The 19433-nt window shown below is 41.0% G+C and overlaps 1 protein-coding gene across 1 annotated transcript; it reads left to right on the forward strand.

The window, feature by feature from the left end:
- Positions 1–479: 479 nt before the first annotated feature.
- LOC311135407 (ubiquitin-conjugating enzyme E2 N) lies at positions 480–18501 on the forward strand. Its single transcript, XM_084169342.1, has 4 exons — positions 480–579; positions 15159–15405; positions 17207–17347; positions 18070–18501. The coding sequence occupies exons 1-4, from the start codon at positions 550–552 to the stop codon at positions 18114–18116; spliced, it is 465 nt and encodes a 154-aa protein (XP_084025468.1). The 5' UTR covers positions 480–549; the 3' UTR covers positions 18117–18501.
- Positions 18502–19433: the final 932 nt, after the last annotated feature.

Raw genomic sequence — 19433 nt, forward strand, 5'->3', positions numbered from 1 at the left:
AAATGACTAAAATGTAAATGTAAGCAAGAGAGCTACAGCAAAGATTTTTATAACTAACCCAAGATAGACCACAGCCTCTCGTTTCCAATTGGAACAAATGAGTCATAGTGGGCAGAACAAGCAAGGCGGTGGGCAGAGCCAAGCACAAGCTAGTGAGATCCTATTGGCGCGTTCTAGGAACCGTTTCCGTTAGGGAACGCCTACTCTGTGAAGTGCGCGTGTGCAATACCTACATTTGCCTTTGCACTCCTTCTAAACAACGCGATTTTTTTAAAACTTTGGCAAAGAGTCAAATCTACAAAACTTAGTCCATTCTGTTCATAACATATTTTAGTTTTAAGAACAGAAAACTGTATTGAGCTCAAATGTTTCATGGCCAAAATCCATCTCGTTCATCTTCTCCCACTGCCGGCCACTGGACTTCCTCTCACTACCAAATGTGGTAGTGATTGGAAACGCCAAGCAGATGCTTCACATTTATACATCCGGTGATATATCTGTCTCATTGTTCTATCTGTGGTTGCAGCTAAACCCCGCAATAAAGACAAGATGGCAGGACTGCCCCGCAGGATCATTAAGGTAATTATTCAGTGATTTACACGGAATATTGTTGTTGTGTGTGACAGATTCATAAAGCGAGCTAATCCTGAAAATGGTCTGTACTGTTATCAAATTAGTTTGATAGCTAGCATTTGCACTAGCTGCACAGTTAGCTACTTCCGTTTTGTCCCTGTTCCTAAACCGAATAAGTAACTAAGAGTGGGTTAAAAATACATCCACGCTTGTTAAAAATGGCGGAGAAATGTGGCGTTTGTTTATTCGTTAATACACTATACATGGTGAATGTAGCATACTGACCAGAGAGCGTTAGCAATCAATATAACTAACGTTAGCTAGCTAAAACGTAAGCCAGGCACCCATTCCAAATAGGCTAGCTAGCCGTCTAGTCGTAAATGTGTTGCAAGGAATACACAATCAATCAGACAGCCTACTCTCTTAACTGTGCCTCAATATAAACGGCTGAAATCTTTATTTTGGGCTAAATTGCCCCATCAGTAAAAATATACTTAAACTTTATTAAAGGGTCAATTTAGCAGGCTATTTACTAATCAAAACATTACCATTGTGGCATATATCTTCCGCAAGGCCTGTGTTGTTAGCTAGCTAACTAGCATAAGAAGTTATAGGCAGTGTAGCTGGCCACTGCCAGGAGACACGGATAACTGCACACATACTTTGGGGGCATAAGCAGGATTCAGGTTTTAACTGAGCTTCATTGAAATGGATAGTTCGATTCCCCTTACCAGTCAACACTTTCTCTGATTAGAAAGCTAGCTAGCTAGCTAGCTAGTCAGTCGTGACACACCAATTTGATAGCTAATAATAATAATAATAATATGCCATTTAGCAGACGCTTTTATCCAAAGCGACTTACAGTCATGCGTGCATACATTTTTGTGTATGGGTGGTCCCGGGGATCGAACCCACTACCTTGGCGTTACAAGCGCCGTGCTCTACCAGCTGAGCTACAGAGGACCACAATAGCTGTCCGGGGTATAGGCCAAGACGCAGCAAATGTTTTTGTTTAGCTAGCTACACAAGGATTATAATTATATTTCAGACATTGACTATGCTGACACAAGAAAAGTGGGAAATCAATAGAACATTTATTTTGACATACACAAAAGAAAGTGATGAGCCCTAGATACACCAGTATACTAGTACAGTGCCTTCAGAAAGTATTCATACCCCTTGATTTATTGCACATTTTGTTGTTACAGCCTGAATTTAATATGGATTAAATAGATTTGTATTCTGTCACCCATCTACACTAGGGCTGGGCGATATGCCCTAAAAATCACACGTCGATGAAACATTTTCCTATATATATATATGTATATATATGTATATATATATATATGTATGTATATATATATATATATATATATATGTGTGTGTGTGTGTGTGTGTGTGTGTGTTATTTTTCTCTAAAGTGTTGTACAATTTTAAAGGTCAAATGCACTGCATTTCAAACAGTCAGAAATAATCTAATGAATTCAGAGCCTGTGAAGTTATACCTAGGCTAAATATAAGCCTTCCACAACCATAAGACCACTGATAATTTAATTTGATCAAAATAGTTTGACCTGCTTTTTTTTGCAATAATCGCTTATCTAGCTTTCAAGTCTGTCAATGAAAATGCCCTTTTTTGTTACAAATTTAACTAGAACCATGCATAATGCACATTCACTAATAATGACTAACTTCTTGTAGCAGGCATTAGGCTATAGAAAATTAACACAGGTCTCATCAACGATCTCACCAGCTAATCTTTATATTTCAAGTTTGGCCGACTTTAATCTATTTGCTAGCGAACAAGGTTGAACAGGTAAATTGTTATGAACACACCCTTCTGTCTGTCTCCAACTGTCTGAAAAGCATGTTAGCCTGTCCACTTTGTTCAGATGTTGAAATCAAGTGGCCTACCTTATTTCTCAGAATTAGTTGCCAATTCGTTATATAGACTGGACAGCTAGTATAACAGTATTTGTACCGGTACGTGGTACCACAATGCTGCGCGCAACAAACTGAGCATTCATTTTCCAGAATCAATGTTCATTGATACACTCGTTTTAGTAGTGTCTGCTCTGTGTGCAATTTGAGTAGTTGAGACATAAAAGGGTTATCGTTAGAAAAGTTATCCTCTATTACACTAAAATAATGTCTCAATGTGTTTCGGTATCCATATGACTGATTTCTGTTGGACCAAACACAAATAGCGAGTTGAAACCCCATGTCAGAGAGGAAGATTTGATCTCTCAACTTTGTTGGTGTGAGAGGCGGGGGGAGGGGCTTGGTGTGTGTGTAAACCATAGAGGAAGAGGTGAAACGAGAGGTTTGAAATGCCTTCCCGCCTTTGGGACAACGACTCCCATTGTTAGGGCGGAGACGTGCATCTTGTCATTACATACAGATCGCTGGTGTAAATGGGAAGGTGCACAGAGGAGAGAAGGAGACGAACAAGCAGACATAAACGCTCAAAACAAAGCATTTGGAATATCGCGCAAAAACAAATTTGAATTAATCAAATTAATTTGATATATTGCCCAGACCTAATCCACACACAATACCCCATAATGACAAAGTGAAACATGTTTATAATTTATTGAACATTAAATACAGAAATCACATTTACGTAATTATTTACACCCCTGAGTCAATACTTTGTAGAAGCACCGTTGGCGGCGATTACAGCATTGTGTCGACTTGTATGTCAGTATATTAGCTTTGCACATTTGGATTTGGGGATTTTCTTCCATTCTTCCTTGCAGATTTTCTCAAGCTCTGTTAAGTTAGATGGAGAGTGGCGGTGAACAGCAATCTTCAAGGATTTCCACAAATGTTAAATGGGATTCAAGTCTGGGTTTTGGCTGGGCCACTCAAGGACTTTCACATTCTTGAACTGAAGCCATTCCAGCGTTGCTTTGGCTGTATGCTTGGGGTCATTGTCCTGTTGGAATGAAAATCTTTGTCAGTCTAAGGTCATTTGCACTCTGAAGTAGGTTCTCATCAATGGAATTGCCTGTATTTGGCACTATTCGTTGTTCCCTCTATCCTTACCAGTCTCCCAGTCCCTGCTGCTGAAAAGCATCCCCATAGCATGATGCTGCCACCATCCTTCATGGTAGGGATGGTGTTAGATGGGTGATGAGCTGTGCCAGGTTTTCTCCAGACATAGCACTTTGCATTCAGGCCAAAGAGTTACATTTTTGTCATATCAGACCACAGAATATTTTACCTTATGCTCTCAATCTTTTGTGCCTTTTTGCAAACTCCAGGCTTGCTGTCATGTGCGTTTTTCTCAGGAGGGGCTTCAGTCTGGCCACTCTCCCATAAAGGCCAGATTGGTGAAGTGCTGTAGAGACTGTTGTCCTTCAGGCAGGGTCTCCCATCTCAGCCAAGGAACTATGTAGTTCTGTCAGAGTGGTCATTGACCAAGGTCCTTCTTGCCCGGTTGCTCAGTTTGGTCGGATGGCCAGCTCTAGGCGGAGTGGGTAGTTCAATATTTTTCAATTTCCCAATGATGGAGACCACTGTGCTCTTGGAATCTTTCAACACTCTAGAAATGGTTTTCTACCCTTCCCCAGATATATGCCTCATCAATTCTCTGAGATCTACGGCCAGTTCCTTGGACTTCATGGTATAGTTTATTTATTTTTATTTTCTCCCCAATTTCGTGGTATCCAATTGGTAGTTAGTCTTGTCCCACACCATAACACCACCTCCTCCATGCTTTACGGTGGGAACTACACATGCAGAGATCTTCCGTTCACCCACACCGCGTCTCACAAAGACACGACGGTTGGAACCATAAATCTCCAATGTGGACTCATCAGACCAAAGGACATATTTCCACTGGTCTAATGTCCATTGCTCGTGTTTCTTGGCCCAAGCAGGTCTCTTCTTATTATTGGTGTCCTTTTAGTAGTGGTTTCTTTGCAGCAATTTGAAAATGAAGGCCTGATTAACAAAGTCTCCTCTGAACAGTTGATGTTGAGACATGTCTGTTACTTGAACTCTGTGAAGCATTTATTTGGGCTGCAATTTCTGAGGCTGGTAACTCTTATGAACTTATCCTCTGCAGCAGTGGTAACTCTGGGTCTTCCATTCTTGTGGCGGTCCTCATGAGAGCCAGTTTCATCAATCAATCAATCAATCAATCAATTTTATTTTATATAGCCCTTCTTACATCAGCTAATATCTCGAAGTGCTGTACAGAAACCCAGCCTAAAACCCCAAACAGCTAGTAATGCAGGTGTAGAAGCACGGTGGCTAGGAAAAACTCCCTAGAAAGGCGAAAACCTAGGAAGAAACCTAGAGAGGAACCAGGCTATGAGGGGTGGCCAGTCCTCTTCTGGCTGTGCCGGGTGAAGATTATAACAGAACCATGCCAAGATGTTCAAAAATGTTCATAAGTGACAAGCATGGTCAAATAATAATCAGGAATAAATCTCAGTTGGCTTTTCATAGCCGATCATTAAGAGTTGAAAACAGCAGGTCTGGGACAGGTAGGGGTTCCATAACCGCAGGCAGAACAGTTGAAACTGGAATAGCAGCAAGGCCAGGCGGACTGGGGACAGCAAGGAGTCACCACGGCCGGTAGTCCCGACGTATGGTCCTAGGGCTCAGGTCTCTCAGTTGGCTTTTCATAGCCGATCATTAAGAGTTGAAAACAGCAGGTCTGGGACAGGTAGGGGTTTCGTAACCGCAGGCAGAACAGTTGAAACTGGAATAGCAGCAAGGCCAGGCGGACTGGGGACAGCAAGGTGTCATCATGCCCGGTAGTCCTGACGTATGGTCCTAGGGCTCAGGTTCTCAGAGAGAAAGAGAGAACGAGAGAATTAGAGAGAGCATACTTAAATTCACACAGGACACTGGATAAGACAGGAGAAGTACTCCAGGTATAACCAACTAACCCCAGCCCCCCGACACATAAACTACTGCAGCATAAATACTGGAGGCTGAGACAGGAGCGGTCCGGAGACACTGTGGCCCCATCCGAAGAAACCCCCGGACAGGGCCAAACAGGAAGGATATAACCCCACCCACTCTGCCAAAGCACAGCCCCCGCACCACTAGAGGGATATCCTCAACCACCAACTTACAATCCTGAGACAAGGCCGAGTATAGCCCACAGAGGTCTCCACCACAGCACAAACCAAGGGGGGGCGCCAACCCAGACAGGAAGATCACGTCAGTAACTCAACCCACTCAAGTGACGCACCCCTCCCATAGCGCTTGATGGTTTTTGCGACTGCACTTGAAGAAACTTTCAAAGTTCTTGACATTTTCTGGATTGACTGACCTTCATGTCTCTTTGCTTAGTTGAGCTGTTCTTGCCATAATATGGACTTGGTCTTTTACCAAATAGGGCTATCTTCTGTATACCCCCCCCCCCCCCCCTACCTTGTCACAACACAACTGATTGGCTCAAACGCATTAAGAAGGAAAGAAATTCCACAAATTAACTTTTAAGAAGGCACACCTGTTAATTGAAATGCATTCTAGGTGACTACCTCATGAAGCTGGTTGAGAGAATGCCAAGAGTGTGCAAAGCTGTCATCAAGGCAAAGGGTGGCTATTTGAAGAATGTCAAATATAAAATATATTTTGATGTTTAACACTTTTTTTGGTTACTACATAATCCCATATGTTATTTCATAGTTTTGATGTCTTCACTATTATTCTACAATATAGAAAATAGTACAAATAAAGAAAAACCCTTGAATGAGTAGATGTGTCCAAACTTTTGATGGGTACTTTACATATAAATACATAGACATACAGTGAGGGGGAAAAAGTATTTAATCCCCTGCTGATTTTGTACGTTTGCCCACTGACAAAGACATGATCAGTCTATAATTTTAATGGTAGGTTTATTTGAACAGTGAGAGACAGAATAACAACAACAAAATCCAGAAAAACGCATGTCGAAAATGTTATAAATTGATTTGCATTTTAATGAGGGAAATAAGTATTTGACCCCTCTGCTAAACATGACTTAGTACTTGGTGGCAAAACCCTTGTTGGCAATCACAGAGGTCAGACCTTTCTTGTAGTTGACCACCAGGTTTGCACACATCTCTGGAGGGATTTTGTCCCACTCCTCTTTGCAGATCTTCTCCAAGTCATTAGGGTTTCAAGGCTGACGTTTGGCAACTCAAACCTTCAGCTCCCTTCACAGATTTTCTATGGGATTAAGGTCTGGAGACTGGCTAGGCCACTCCAGGACCTTAATGTGCTTCTACTTGAGCCACTCCTTTGTTGCCTTGGCCGTGTGTTTTGGGTCATTGTCATGCTGGAATACCCATCCACGACCCATTTTCAATGCCCTGGCTGAGGGAAGGAGGTTCTCACCCAAGATTTGACGGTACATGGCCCCGTCCATCGTCCCTTTGATGCGGTAAAGTTGTCCTGTCCCCTTAGCAGAAAAACACCCCCAAAGCATGATGTTTCCACCTCCATGTTTGACGGTGGGGATTGTGTTCTTGGGGTCATAGACAGCATTCCTCCTTCTCCAAACACGGCGAGTTGAGTTGATGCCAATGAGCTCGATTTTGGTCTCATCTGACCACAACACTTTCACCCAGTTCTCATCTGAATCATTCAGATGTTCATTGGCAAACTTCAGACGGGCCTGTATATGTGTTTTCTTGAGCAGGGGGACCTTGCGGGCGCTGCAGGATTTCAGTCCTTCACGGCGTAGTGTGTTACCAATTGTTTTCTTGGTAACTATGGTCCCAGCTGCCTTGAGATCATTGACAAGATCCTCCCGTGTAGTTCTGGGCTGATTCCTCACCGTTCTCATGATCATTGCAACTCCACGAGGTGAGATCTCGCATGGAGCCCTAGGCCAAGGGAGATTGACAATTTTTTTGTGTTTCTTCCATTTGCGAATAATCGCACCAACTGTTGTCACCTTCTCACCAAGCTGCTTGGCGATGGTCTTGTAGCCCATTCCAGCCTAGTGTAGGTCTACAATCTTGTCCCTGACATCCTTGGAGAGCTCTTTGGTCTTGGCCATGGTGGAGAGTTTGGAATCTGATTGATTGATTGCTTCTGTGGACAGGTGTCTTTTATACAGGTAACAAGCTGAGATTAGGAGCACTCCCTTTAAGAGTGTGCTCCTAATCTCAGCTTGTTACCTGTATAAAAGACACCTGGGAGCCAGAAATCTTTCTGATTGAGAGGGGGTCAAATACTTATTTCCCTCATTTAAAATGCAAATCAATTTATAACATTTTTGACATGCGTTTTTCTGGATTTTGTTGTTGTTATTCTGTCTCTCGCTGTTCAAATAAACCTACCATTAAAATTATAGACTGATCATTTCTTTGTCAGTGGGCAAACGTACAAAATCAGCAGGGGATCAAATACTTTTTTCCCTCACTGTACATATACGCATCCTTTAAAAAATATATATTTTCCTTTATTACTTTCTAACCTTAATAGTGAATACAACGCTTAGGCCTCTACTTCCAGTTTATACATACTATATACATTTTATGGACACAGTCTATTTTACTAATTCTATTTTGTTTGTTTTTACTCCTGTCTATCCTCAACCTCTCCCGTCTATTTCTGATGTCCATCCGGTTTGATTTCTATTTGCTGTATTTTTCAAACTTTTCTCCTTCACAAAAGTCCTTAACCTATATACGTTTTACGGACACATGTTTTACATTAGTTATCTTTTTATTAGTTGTTATTAGTCCCAACCTTCAGCTCTATTCAACCCCTTCCATCTATTTCTTAACACCATCCATATTGGATTTGTATTTACCATATATTTTTTAACTGCTGTGATGTTTCACAAAAGTTTTGAACCTTTCTATTCTCATTGTTTCTACAGATTATCAATTGAAAATAAACATTTTTGCTAAAAGCATTATTATATTATTGATCGATTGACTATGACTTTTCAGATCACCCAGTAGTGCTATCTGCAGGGTTAGCTCCAGGTAAATATTGCAATCCTTTAGCCATTCCTGGACCTGTGTCCAAAAACAAGCTACAAATGGACAGTACCAAAACAAATGATCTAATGATTCTCTCTCTTCGCAGCAAAATCTGCAGAGCTGGGAAGTTGTATCCCCCATATAAATAACATTCAATTGGTTGCAAGAATTTTGTATAATTTAAATTGAAAAATTCTAAGTTTTGAATCTGGCGTCGTTTTGCGTATCAGTTCATAAACCATGTGCCATGGAATCGGGACGTCAGAAATCTCATCCTAACTATTTTGCAATCTATATGGGACGGCTGTCAATCCTTTGGTCCTTAAATGAAACTGGTATACTTTTTTATTTATCACAATTTTCTTTAACCAGTTATGGTCTTTAATGCAGGGTCGACAGACAAGTTACTTACTTTTTCCCCCTTCCACTTTCCTCTTCCATTTTTGCGGTAATGCTGCAATTAGTTGGTTGTAATTTTGGGTAGAGGAGACATTTCCATATGTGTTTGTTAGCTGCATGTGCGACAACTCCACCAGACCTACATATATCATTTACAAAGATTATACATAAAAAAATATATATATATTTCAAAACAAAATGGTTTGTTATCAATTTCTATATTTGAATTTAACCACAATATTTGTTGCATTATTTGTTCTGTCCTTTCTGGTGGATTAAATAGAAATTGCAACCAACCAAACATTCTTACTAATTTGCTAGAGAAGCAGTTCGGATTTAAATATAACTTTTTTTTTTTATGACTGAAGCCTTTGAGAGGTCTAATGCTTTAATATTTAATCATTTCTGCCCTCCGAATTCATATTCATTATATAAATAGGCCCGTTTAATTTTGTCTGGCTTGCCGTTCCAAATAAAATTGATTTTTTTTTTTTGCATATAATTTAAACAACTGTTCGCTAGGTGTAGGCAAGACCATAAGCAAATAGGTAAACTGGGATAATACTAAGGAGTTAATCAGGGTGATTTTTTCACAAATAGACATGTATTTACCTTTCCATGGTAACAAGATCTTATCTATTTTTGCAAACTTTCTATTAAAGTTTATTGGAGTGAGATCATTTATTTAATTCGGGATATGTATACTGAGTATATCCACATCACCATCAGACCATTTTATTGGTAAGCTACACAGTAATGTAAAAGTTGTATTCTTTAGTGATCCAATACGTAATATAGTACACTTTTGGTTGTAATTCAGAGAGGTTAGAAAAATTATCTAGATCCTCTGAGGCTGTGGAGGGATCCAAGTTGTGGATTTAAAAGAAACCTGAATCATCAGCTTACAATGACACCTTTGTTTTTAAGCCCTGGATTTCTAATCCCATGATATTATTGTTGGATCTGATTTTAATAGCTGACATTTTGATGGCCATAATAAATAGATATGCCAATAGTGGACAACCTTGTTTTACTCCTCTTGACAGTTTTAAACTTTCTGAGAAGTAGCCATTATTTACTATTTTACACCTAGGGTTACTATACATGATTTTGACCCATTTTATAAGAGATTCTCCAAAATCTCATTTATATATAAACCCCAGTCGAACTTTATCAAATGCCTTTTCGAAGTCTGCTATGAATAGCAGGCCTGGTTTCCCATATTTTCCATAGTGTTCTATTGTTTCCAATACTTGCCTTATATTATCTCCAATGTATCGTCCATGTAAAAAACCTGTCTGATTAGAATGAATAATGTCCTACAATACCTTTTTACTTCTATGCGCTATACATTTTGCTAGAATTTTTGCATCACAACACTGAAGTGTAAGGGGCCTCCAATTTTTTTAATGGACTGGATCTCTATTTCCCACTTGTATCCTGTTTCAGTCATAATTAAATCAGACCTTCTTGTTGAGTGTCTGATAATCTACCACTTACAACATCTCAAGGATGATCCAAATAAATTGGATGCACCTGAGCTTAATTTGGAGTGGCATAGCAAAGGGTTTTGAATACTTATGTAAATTAGATTTCTGTATTTCATTTTCAATAAATTTGCTAAGATTTCTAAAAACATGTTTCCACTTTGTCATTATGTCGTATTGTGTGTAGGTAGGTGAGGGAAAAAATATATATTTATGAATCCATTTTCAATTCAGGCTTTAACACAAAAAAATGTGGAATAAGTCAAGGGGTATTAATACTTTCTGAAGGCACTGTAGGTCCCTTACTCCCAGCACATTCCCAGTGCTTTTGGAGAAATTGTCACACAGCTATTGTGTGACAATAGTGTAGTGTAGATGAGTGGTCCGGTCAGATAGTTTAGATTGGCACAGGTATTTTACCCCAGCTTTTGTTTTGAAGGGCTTGGTAATCCTATTAGTCAGCGTAACAACATTGCTTGGTAGTACTAGCTAGGTCTCTTCTCTAGGCTTGTCACGCTTTCTCTGCCTGCTTGGTGCTCAGATGAACCTTACCAGATTATTGATGTACTAGGCTACAGTCTGTCATAACTGCAGAGGTGAACATCATACTATTAGCTACATCCAGTGAGCTTGAGCTATTGCGCTATCGCTGTGTGTGTTTAGAATTGTTATTGTTTTGTTCTCTCACTTCCATCTAGGCTTAGCCTAGTTCTCCGGTCTCTCCTTCCTTCCGGTTTGGGCAGTTTGTTTGACTGTCTTCACTCATTCACAGATCAATGATGTCATGAAACTATCTGTGCCCAGCAGCTGCTCAGCCCGGAGACCACAGCGCCTTATTTTCAGTATCCCCCAGTCAAGTTGATAGCTCTCTGAGCTGAAACAGACTAGGCTACATTGGGTGATTCCTCACGAAACCAGGACAAAAAAATATATACATTTTGGGCATTATCAAGACATTTAATCCATAAAATGGATCAAGATTGTTGACATATATTTGTCATTTGTATCCAAAAGCATAATTTAGAAATAATTAATCAAAGTTGGCATATTTATTCCATTTTGGCCTTACCCCGGCCTCCTTTTAAGACCAGTTTTTTTTTTATCTGTACGTTCTACAAAGCAAATATTGGTGTCATATGAAGCTTTACCGTTTGTTCTGTAATTTGAGTAGTATTTTGATTTCATAGCATTACCAACAGACTGAATGTGAAAATGTATTCTTTTTTTTCCTGGTTTTGTGAGGAATCACCCGATGGCAATTTGGATTCCAGAATGCTTTGTAGCTTGTTTATTTAGCCATAAAACGCATACTTTGTTAGTCAGCAAATTTGCAGGCTTCAAAGGAAAGTTGCTACTAGTCGGCCTCTATCCTACGATTCTTTTCAAAATGTCAATCTTGAGCCCCTCCAACAACAGCAATGTCCCCCATACAGGTAATGTTGAGCTGTGGTTTCCAAGTTCATGTCCTGTGTCATTGCGAGTTGTCATTGAATCAGTGCTGTTATGTTAACAGAGAGAGGGACAATCGCACAGGTGGCGAGAGGGGGGTGAGTAAGAGAGGGAACACATATGATGGTTACATTGGTTGGATGTGGTGGGAAAAGGAGAAGTTCTGAGAACTGTTCCCAGTGGGCTTGGCCTTGTGAGTCCCTGTGAGCGTGCGACTGGTCTGGGAGCCCCTCACTTGTCTGTGTTTGGACTGCGTGTTTTTGTCTGTGGGTTATCTGAAACATTTCAGGAATCTCGCTCCGAGTTGCATTCAGGGAAAAGAAAAAACAGCAGCAGGAACAGTGGCTGCTGCTAGACAACTGTTTTTGTTCCTCTATTAGTTGTCTTTCTGTCAAAGCTGCCTGTAGAAAGATCTAGGCTAACAGAGTTGATTTATTAAGCTACATTGGTCTGTTGAGCTGGGTTGTCATTCAGCCTGACCTGTAGCATCATGGTAGAGAGAGGCTATTTGTTGTCTGAAGACTGCTCAAGATTGTTAGGATTATGCACTTATATTAAATATAAACTCATATGAAATGAACATTTCTAACGATTGTTATTGGTATTTTAGGCTTCTATTTAGGCTGTGGGAAAAATAAGCCAATAGGTGAGTGAAGAGGAATAGGCCTGTAAAAGTCCATTGTTATTGCTGCACCTGCAGTATTCCTTCAGTGGCTCCGTGTTGCACACCTCTCTCTGGCTCAGGTGTGTAACCCAGTCAGCCTCATGCATACCATAAGGACGTATCAGATTCCTTTTGCTGCATCACGTTGAAGGGTGTGAGTTTCTACAGGTCACAGCCCTGAGCCCGGGAAACTTGGCTGCCACGATGAGCTTGTCAGCCTACAGCCTGATGACGTACTTTTGCTGCTGCGGTGGTTGATGGGAAAGTTAACCCTAGTTGTCACCTGGGTCGTATTCCTTAGGACTCGCCACATAATTTTTTTGGAAGGTTTTGTAACTGAAAACCAAAAATGAACATTTTTTTTTTTGGGGGGGGGGGGGGGGGGCAAATACAGGTAGTCATTCCCTGTTTCTGCCAGTTTTCTTCCGGAATGGTGCCTAATAATAAGGAATATGACTCTGTGTCACCTCCAAAAGCCCTTAGCACATTGCTGCCTGATATTTTGCTTTAGGGGCTATTTCAGCCAGCTACAGAGGGGTGGGTGTGTGTAGGTTTGGATGATATACTGTATACATTTTAGTCATTTAGCAGACGCTCTTATCCAGAGCGACTTACAGGAGCAATTAGGGTTAAGTGCCTTGCTCAAGGGCACATCGACAGATTTTTCACCTAGTCGGCTCAGGGATTAGAACCAGCGACCTTTCGGTTACTGCCACAACGCTCTTAACCACTAAGCTACCAGAGTATTTCATAATACCGATGGTATTTTAGTTTTTTGGGAGTTGGGGCCACCCCCACCTCGCGGGAGCTGCAGGGGTGCGTGCTACGCCACTGATTAAGTTAAGTAGAACTATAAGAAATCTAAGATGTGTCAAATAAATTATATCCAGCTCAGGGCTCCAGCTACATGCACTTGGTTTGCTAACTTGCTATCTAAGTGGCTAGATGTCAAGATCTTGGTTACAGCAGAGACATTCAATCCCCTCCTGGATTAAGATCCCTGTTGCCTAAATTGTTTTGTGCATAAAATAAATGGGGGAAAAAGTATTGTTTATTTTTTTATCTTTTTATAGCGGCCCTTGTGTGCACTTCTGGTAATACCGGTATAGTACAGAAACGGTTTGAAAATGTGGATACCGCCCAACCCTAGTGTGTGTGTGTGTGTGAGAGAAAGGAGAAGTAGACCACAATGCACCTCTTGGCAACAGGTCTCCTTTGTAAGTGACTAGGCTAAGCGTAGTGAGTCACTGGTAGCTGCCTAGTTGGAGGCGTGGACCAGGACATGGTGCTTGTGTTTTTCCCATCCATCTGATGGAGAATTGTTAGGCTAGATGTTTTTGGGCTGTAGGCGTTGTCTTTGAAAGATTGATCAGTACGAACACTGATAAAGAGGGTAACTCTACAATCTGATATTTTTTTAAAATTCTCTTTTGTTAGGGATGAGTTGGCAAGGGAACATAAACTTGTCTTTTGAACCATGGTTACCACCACAATATTGATAGGTTCATAATGGGAAAGCACAGAATGAACATTGTGGCAGGTAGCCTACATGCTAAGACAGAAACTACAATACACTTCCTGGGAAATGAAACCTTTGAAATATTGAAAGTAAGCTAAGGCTATGTGAAAGTGAGGTATTTGTCACAGATAACAGCACGCGTTTCAAGAACTACTAGAGGGGTCAGGGCAGGCTCTAGGCCATGTGTCAGGAGTGACATGTAAAGGGCAGTGGATCTCCTGTTCGTCTACTGATCGTTCAGCGCACTGTTGACGTCTGGCTGCCGACATTATCATACGGCCAGCACTCTGTTCAGAGGTGCTAAGTATTCTCTCTGTGCTATGTACTCTCGGCAGGCAAACGCTATTGGTGTGTCCGAGCCTTTAGGCTGCTTTTCACATAGGCTAGGCCTACCTTAAGTTCTCTGTTCTAGTCTAGACAAATACTCAAAAATCACACAATGGCGAAGGTGCATAAAGATGGAAGAATTCAGATATGATGTCATTGTTTTTAGCACTACCCACAGTGTTCTTAAACTACGGCACGTGACATGGTTCAATGTGCCAGTAAATCTACCTTTTCATTTTTTTAAATTGCCGCCATCTTGGAGCTAGAATTTGGATCATGTATACTGTGCTAATGCCTATACAAAAAAAAACAGTAACTGAGAGCAATGTACAAAAGGCGAACTTATCAAACAGGGCATTTGTTCAAAGAAGGTGCATATCTTTATGCACCTTCGCCATTGTCACTGGCTACGTCCCGATTCCCTACCCTTCTCCCTGTCATGGATTTCCAACCATTGGACTGGTAGAAATATTACATAAGAATAATAATATATGCCATTTAGAAGACACTTTTATCCTAAGCGATTTAGTTGTGCATATTTTGCATACGTGTAGTCCCGCGAATCAAACCCACTATTCTGGCGTTGCTAGTGCCATGCTCTACCAACTGAGCTACAGAGGACATTGGCTGGAGGCAGTTTCCTCATTAAAAGGGAGTATGCAAATACAAACTTTGGGACAAGGGTGGAGAATCAGAACGCATTCACTGTACTGTACCTTTCCTCACTGTGATTGTGTGTCTATATTTGCATAGAGGCATACCTTGTTTGTATGTCTGTCATTTGTGTTTGTTAGGAGACTCAGCGCTTGATGGCTGAGCCCGTCCCAGGCATTAAGGCGGAGCCTGACGAAGGGAACGCCCGCTACTTCCATGTGGTCATCGCCGGGCCCCAGGACTCGCCCTTCGAAGGTGGCACGTTTAAACTTGAACTCTTTCTCCCCGAGGAATACCCCATGGCAGCTCCAAAAGTACGCTTTATGACCAAAATATACCACCCCAACGTAGACAAGCTGGGAAGAATATGTCTAGACATCTTGAAAGGTAAGAAACGCTTGACACTTCGTTTTGCACCAACATGGTAGCCCGGTATCCTAACTGACCCTCATTAACCGGTCAACAAACAGTAAAATGAAGTGGCCAACAGAAAATACTATCAGAGATCTGTATATAATGACGAGATGTTTGTTTCCACCCTAACAATGGGAGTCGTCCCAAGGCAGGAAAAGCAGGCGACAAGCTTAGGCCCAAAATAAGCCCATAGCAACGCATTGGACTTATTTTAGGCAGATTTTGGCGAGAGTGAAACCTCTCGCTTTGTCTCTTCCTCTCTGATACTATGCGTGCATACAAGGACCGGACATTTTTCATGAAGAGCTTAATGGAAACATGCAGCGTTAGCAAGCCTATCGTCTTACAGTCAGAAGGCTATAGCCTATTATTGAACATACAACTCCTGAAGCAGCTAATAAAATGTAATTTTCAAACATTTGCCAAAATGCAATTCGCGGAAAACAGTTCTAAACAGCACACCTAATGCAAACAGTTCCATATGTGACAGATATTAAAATCTCTGTTAGAAACTTAGAAAGAGAGGGAATCTAATAGCAACTACTTTGATAGGTTGCAAGTATGACTAGGATTGTGCCTTTGGCTTCTGGACAACGAAAGAAAGTTGATATGAAAACCAATAGAACAGGAGTGAAAGGCTGGTTAATGGCATAAGGAATAAATAAATAAAATAATTTCCTTCTATGGATGGATTTTCGCAAGGCTACTTTGAAGCAAGGTAAGACATGCCTCATTATTTGAAGTAAAGTAAAACGTTCAGGTTTCAAACAATTTTACTGCCTCAAGCTCACATTGCAAAGTGGTGGGTGACACGCTGATAGTCAACGGTAGGCAGGCTACAAACTTTGGGACAAGGGTGGAGAATCAGAACGCATCCGAATGGGAGGTGCGCTTTACGAGTTGAGATTGAGAAATAGAAATGGCTCCTCTTAATAGTGGCCACCAAAGTTATCTGATTCTAGGTCTGACATTTAGGGATGTCTACCTTTCTGGAAATATCACGATATATTTGATATTGATGGGGGGGGAAATCGATAGTTAAATATCAGGATATTCATTTTTGATATTTTCAATATCACAATATTATTTTCACGCTAGTTGGCTGTACCTGCACCAAAACTGCAGTATTTTACCTTCATAGCTTGTTCTCCTTCTTTTTAAATAGGGAGCCAATTTGTTTTCAGCACTTTTATTTATTTAAAATTGGTTTTCTCATGGCTCCCTCTTGTCCCTCTGCAGCAGACATCTGAAACATAGAACATCAGCTCCAAAGTATCATGATAATATCATATCCTGAGGTCCCTGGCAATTCCCAACCCTAATATTTGACCTGTTTTATCATCAAAAGTATCTATGTACAATCCAGTTAGTCTTATCAGGTGACTGATAACCGATACTGGGGATATGGGACAGCTTTAACTGTCTCACACTGCTGCACCTGCTCTGTTTCTCTGTCAGACACGTCAGTGAGTTCAGGCTCATTAGTGGAACAGTCCTGGGCATTGTTTCCTGCCATATCCCCATTGCGTTAGAATCATGTTTGGCCTGCGAGCACTATGAGGGATTTGCCTTTTTAATCTCGCTCAAAAGATCAATGGCCTCTCCGATTACACTTTTGACCTCTCACTCAAGCCGCATCTCCCCATTTCTGCGACATGCCACTAACTGCCACATCACTCAAAATAGAAACATTGCTCAAACCTCTCTCCTTCTGCCTCCCTCACTTTCTCCCCCTCGTTTGTCCTTTTTTTGTTCTTATCAAATCTCTTCACAGATAAATGGTCTCCAGCCTTGCAGATCCGTACAGTCCTGCTATCAATCCAGGCATTACTAAGTGCTCCCAACCCTGATGATCCTCTAGCGAATGACGTTGCAGAGCAGTGGAAGTCCAATGAAGCTCAAGCCATAGAGACGGGTAAGTCTAGATGAAGCCCGGCTCTGAGGGGAGAGGCTATAAGGACACTCATGACCTGCAAAACGACTAACTAAAACTGACCCTTACCTTAACCTAATTTTAACCAATTCTGAAATTAAATATAGTTTTGCAGGTCAGGAGTATCCGTATAGCCTTTTCCGGCTCTGAGCAGTAAACTCCTCCACAGTGCACTCCTCACCACCCCCACTTGCCTGGGTCATGTTCGTTATGGCATGCAATGGAAACGTTAAAATGTTTCGCAACAGAAAGGGAAAATGAACTATTATTTTTAGACTAGTCCGGGTAATCCCTCCCTGTTTCAGTCTGTTTTATTGTGTGGTGCCCAATGAACACAACCCTGTTCAAATGTTACTTGTAGCTCAGACTCTAAATGTAGCCTACAATTCAGCCAATCCAACACTGAATCATATTGTTGCAGATGCTCTATCTTGCTGGTAACTTTAGATGCTACATCTAATGAAGTCATGACTTCCTTTGATAAACATTTAATTGTTATATTGTAGCTTTTTCACTCTGTAGCCTATCATGCAAAGCAAGTACAAATGTGACAAAGTTACAACTTGAAGCCTCAAGGATTCTACCGTAAGACTAATAATTAGCTAACTCACCAGTCACCACAGCATTTAGTTTTTTTAGAACAGATTATAATGGACCTAGTCTTGCTTTCTGACCTCATCTCTCGTCCTCATTTTGTGTTGCAGCCCGGACATGGACCAGGCTTTACGCTCAAAACAACATAGAAGTGTAGAAAACGCAAAACAAGCGGAAAGAAACCGAGCAGGAAGTCAGTGTGAACACACACACCTCATTTCTGCCAAGACCTCTTCTTCTTCCTACTTCATTTGCATTTAAAGGACACCGTCTTGAAGAGAAAAAAAGCTATTATTATAATAAAATAAACATTTAAGGAATATATTAAAAAAGAGGAAAAAGACAAGTAAATGTTGTGATTTTAAATGCACATAAGAGAAACTTGACTTGTCTTTGTCATAACTCACTACTGTTCAGCTGCATGTGCAGCCAGGGTTAAGATCTAACTCACCACCTGGCTTTCTTTTTCCATTGATTTGGGAGGAAACCGCCAACCTCTGCTTTTAACTAGCTTCGTACAGAAAATAAAAAAACGAAGTGTTTGTCTGTCCCATGTTTTTTTCTGAGGGGGTAGGGTGTAGGGAGACAGTGGGGGTTCTTGTCCAAGATGGGCAAACCTTTTTTAACTTTTCTTTTAACTTGGTTTTCTCTTGTGATGCTGGTTGTTTATTGAAATCCGCTGATTAGCCCACGTAGTAGACACACCCTTTGAGACAGACTATGGATGGACTCATTCCCCTGTAGAAGGCCTAGCCGCAAAACAACATCAACACAGCGCCTGCTAAACCACTTGAACATGAAATACAAAGTAATGACATAACAACTAAACAATGAATCTGAGCCTGCCACCATCATCACGTTTAACTGTTGCAACCGCTGTCCGTGTAGAGACCCAAACGTAGGCTTGTGACCTGTAGGTGGGGGAGGCAGGGCAGTGGGGGAGGCGGGACAGGAATTCCATAACTTTCTTCTGTTTTAGGAATATTGTTTTTCTCGTGTCTCCTTTTATTTGATATGGATGTTTTCCTGACATCGCCCTACTATTACAAATGACTCTGGCTAAATGGCTCTTTTAGCTTCTTGTTCTTCCTGTTTGTCACAACCTAATTCTACAAGACACAACTATTGACTTCCTCCCCATGGCATTCATTTCAGAAAATAATAATGAGTTGTAAGTTCTGCAGTGTGTGTTTGGGGTAATTGTGCTGGAGGAGGTTGGGGGGAGGTATGGGTAGGGGGTGAGGGGGAATGGGGGGATTGCAGGAACAAACTCCAAGAGATCAATGAAGGCTTTTGTCTCAACTGTCAATATTGGTATTTGGTTTGAAAAGTCTGTATTCAATTCACTGTTTGTAAATTCATTATTTCTATTGAACTGGGTGGGGACATTTACCTGCTCTCCAAATGGTATGAAAACAGTCCACCTGCATTTTTTTTTTTTTCTGTAAATAAAATCTGTTGATTTAATAAGAAA

The sequence above is a fragment of the Coregonus lavaretus genome (genome assembly GCF_964263955.1).
Source record: "Coregonus lavaretus genome assembly, chromosome: 9".
Classification (NCBI taxonomy): domain Eukaryota; kingdom Metazoa; phylum Chordata; class Actinopteri; order Salmoniformes; family Salmonidae; genus Coregonus; species Coregonus lavaretus.

What these genes read in the sequence shown, in the direction of transcription:
- LOC311135407 (XM_084169342.1), top strand. Translation starts at nt 550, where the DNA reads ATGGCAGGACTGCCCCGCAGGATCATTAAG. An exon ending in TGCCCCGCAGGATCATTAAG is followed by an intron (nt 580 to 15,158) that starts GTAATTATTCAG and finishes TGTGTTTGTTAG; the next exon opens with GAGACTCAGCGCTTGATGGC. An exon ending in ATGTCTAGACATCTTGAAAG is followed by an intron (nt 15,406 to 17,206) that starts GTAAGAAACGCT and finishes ATCTCTTCACAG; the next exon opens with ATAAATGGTCTCCAGCCTTG.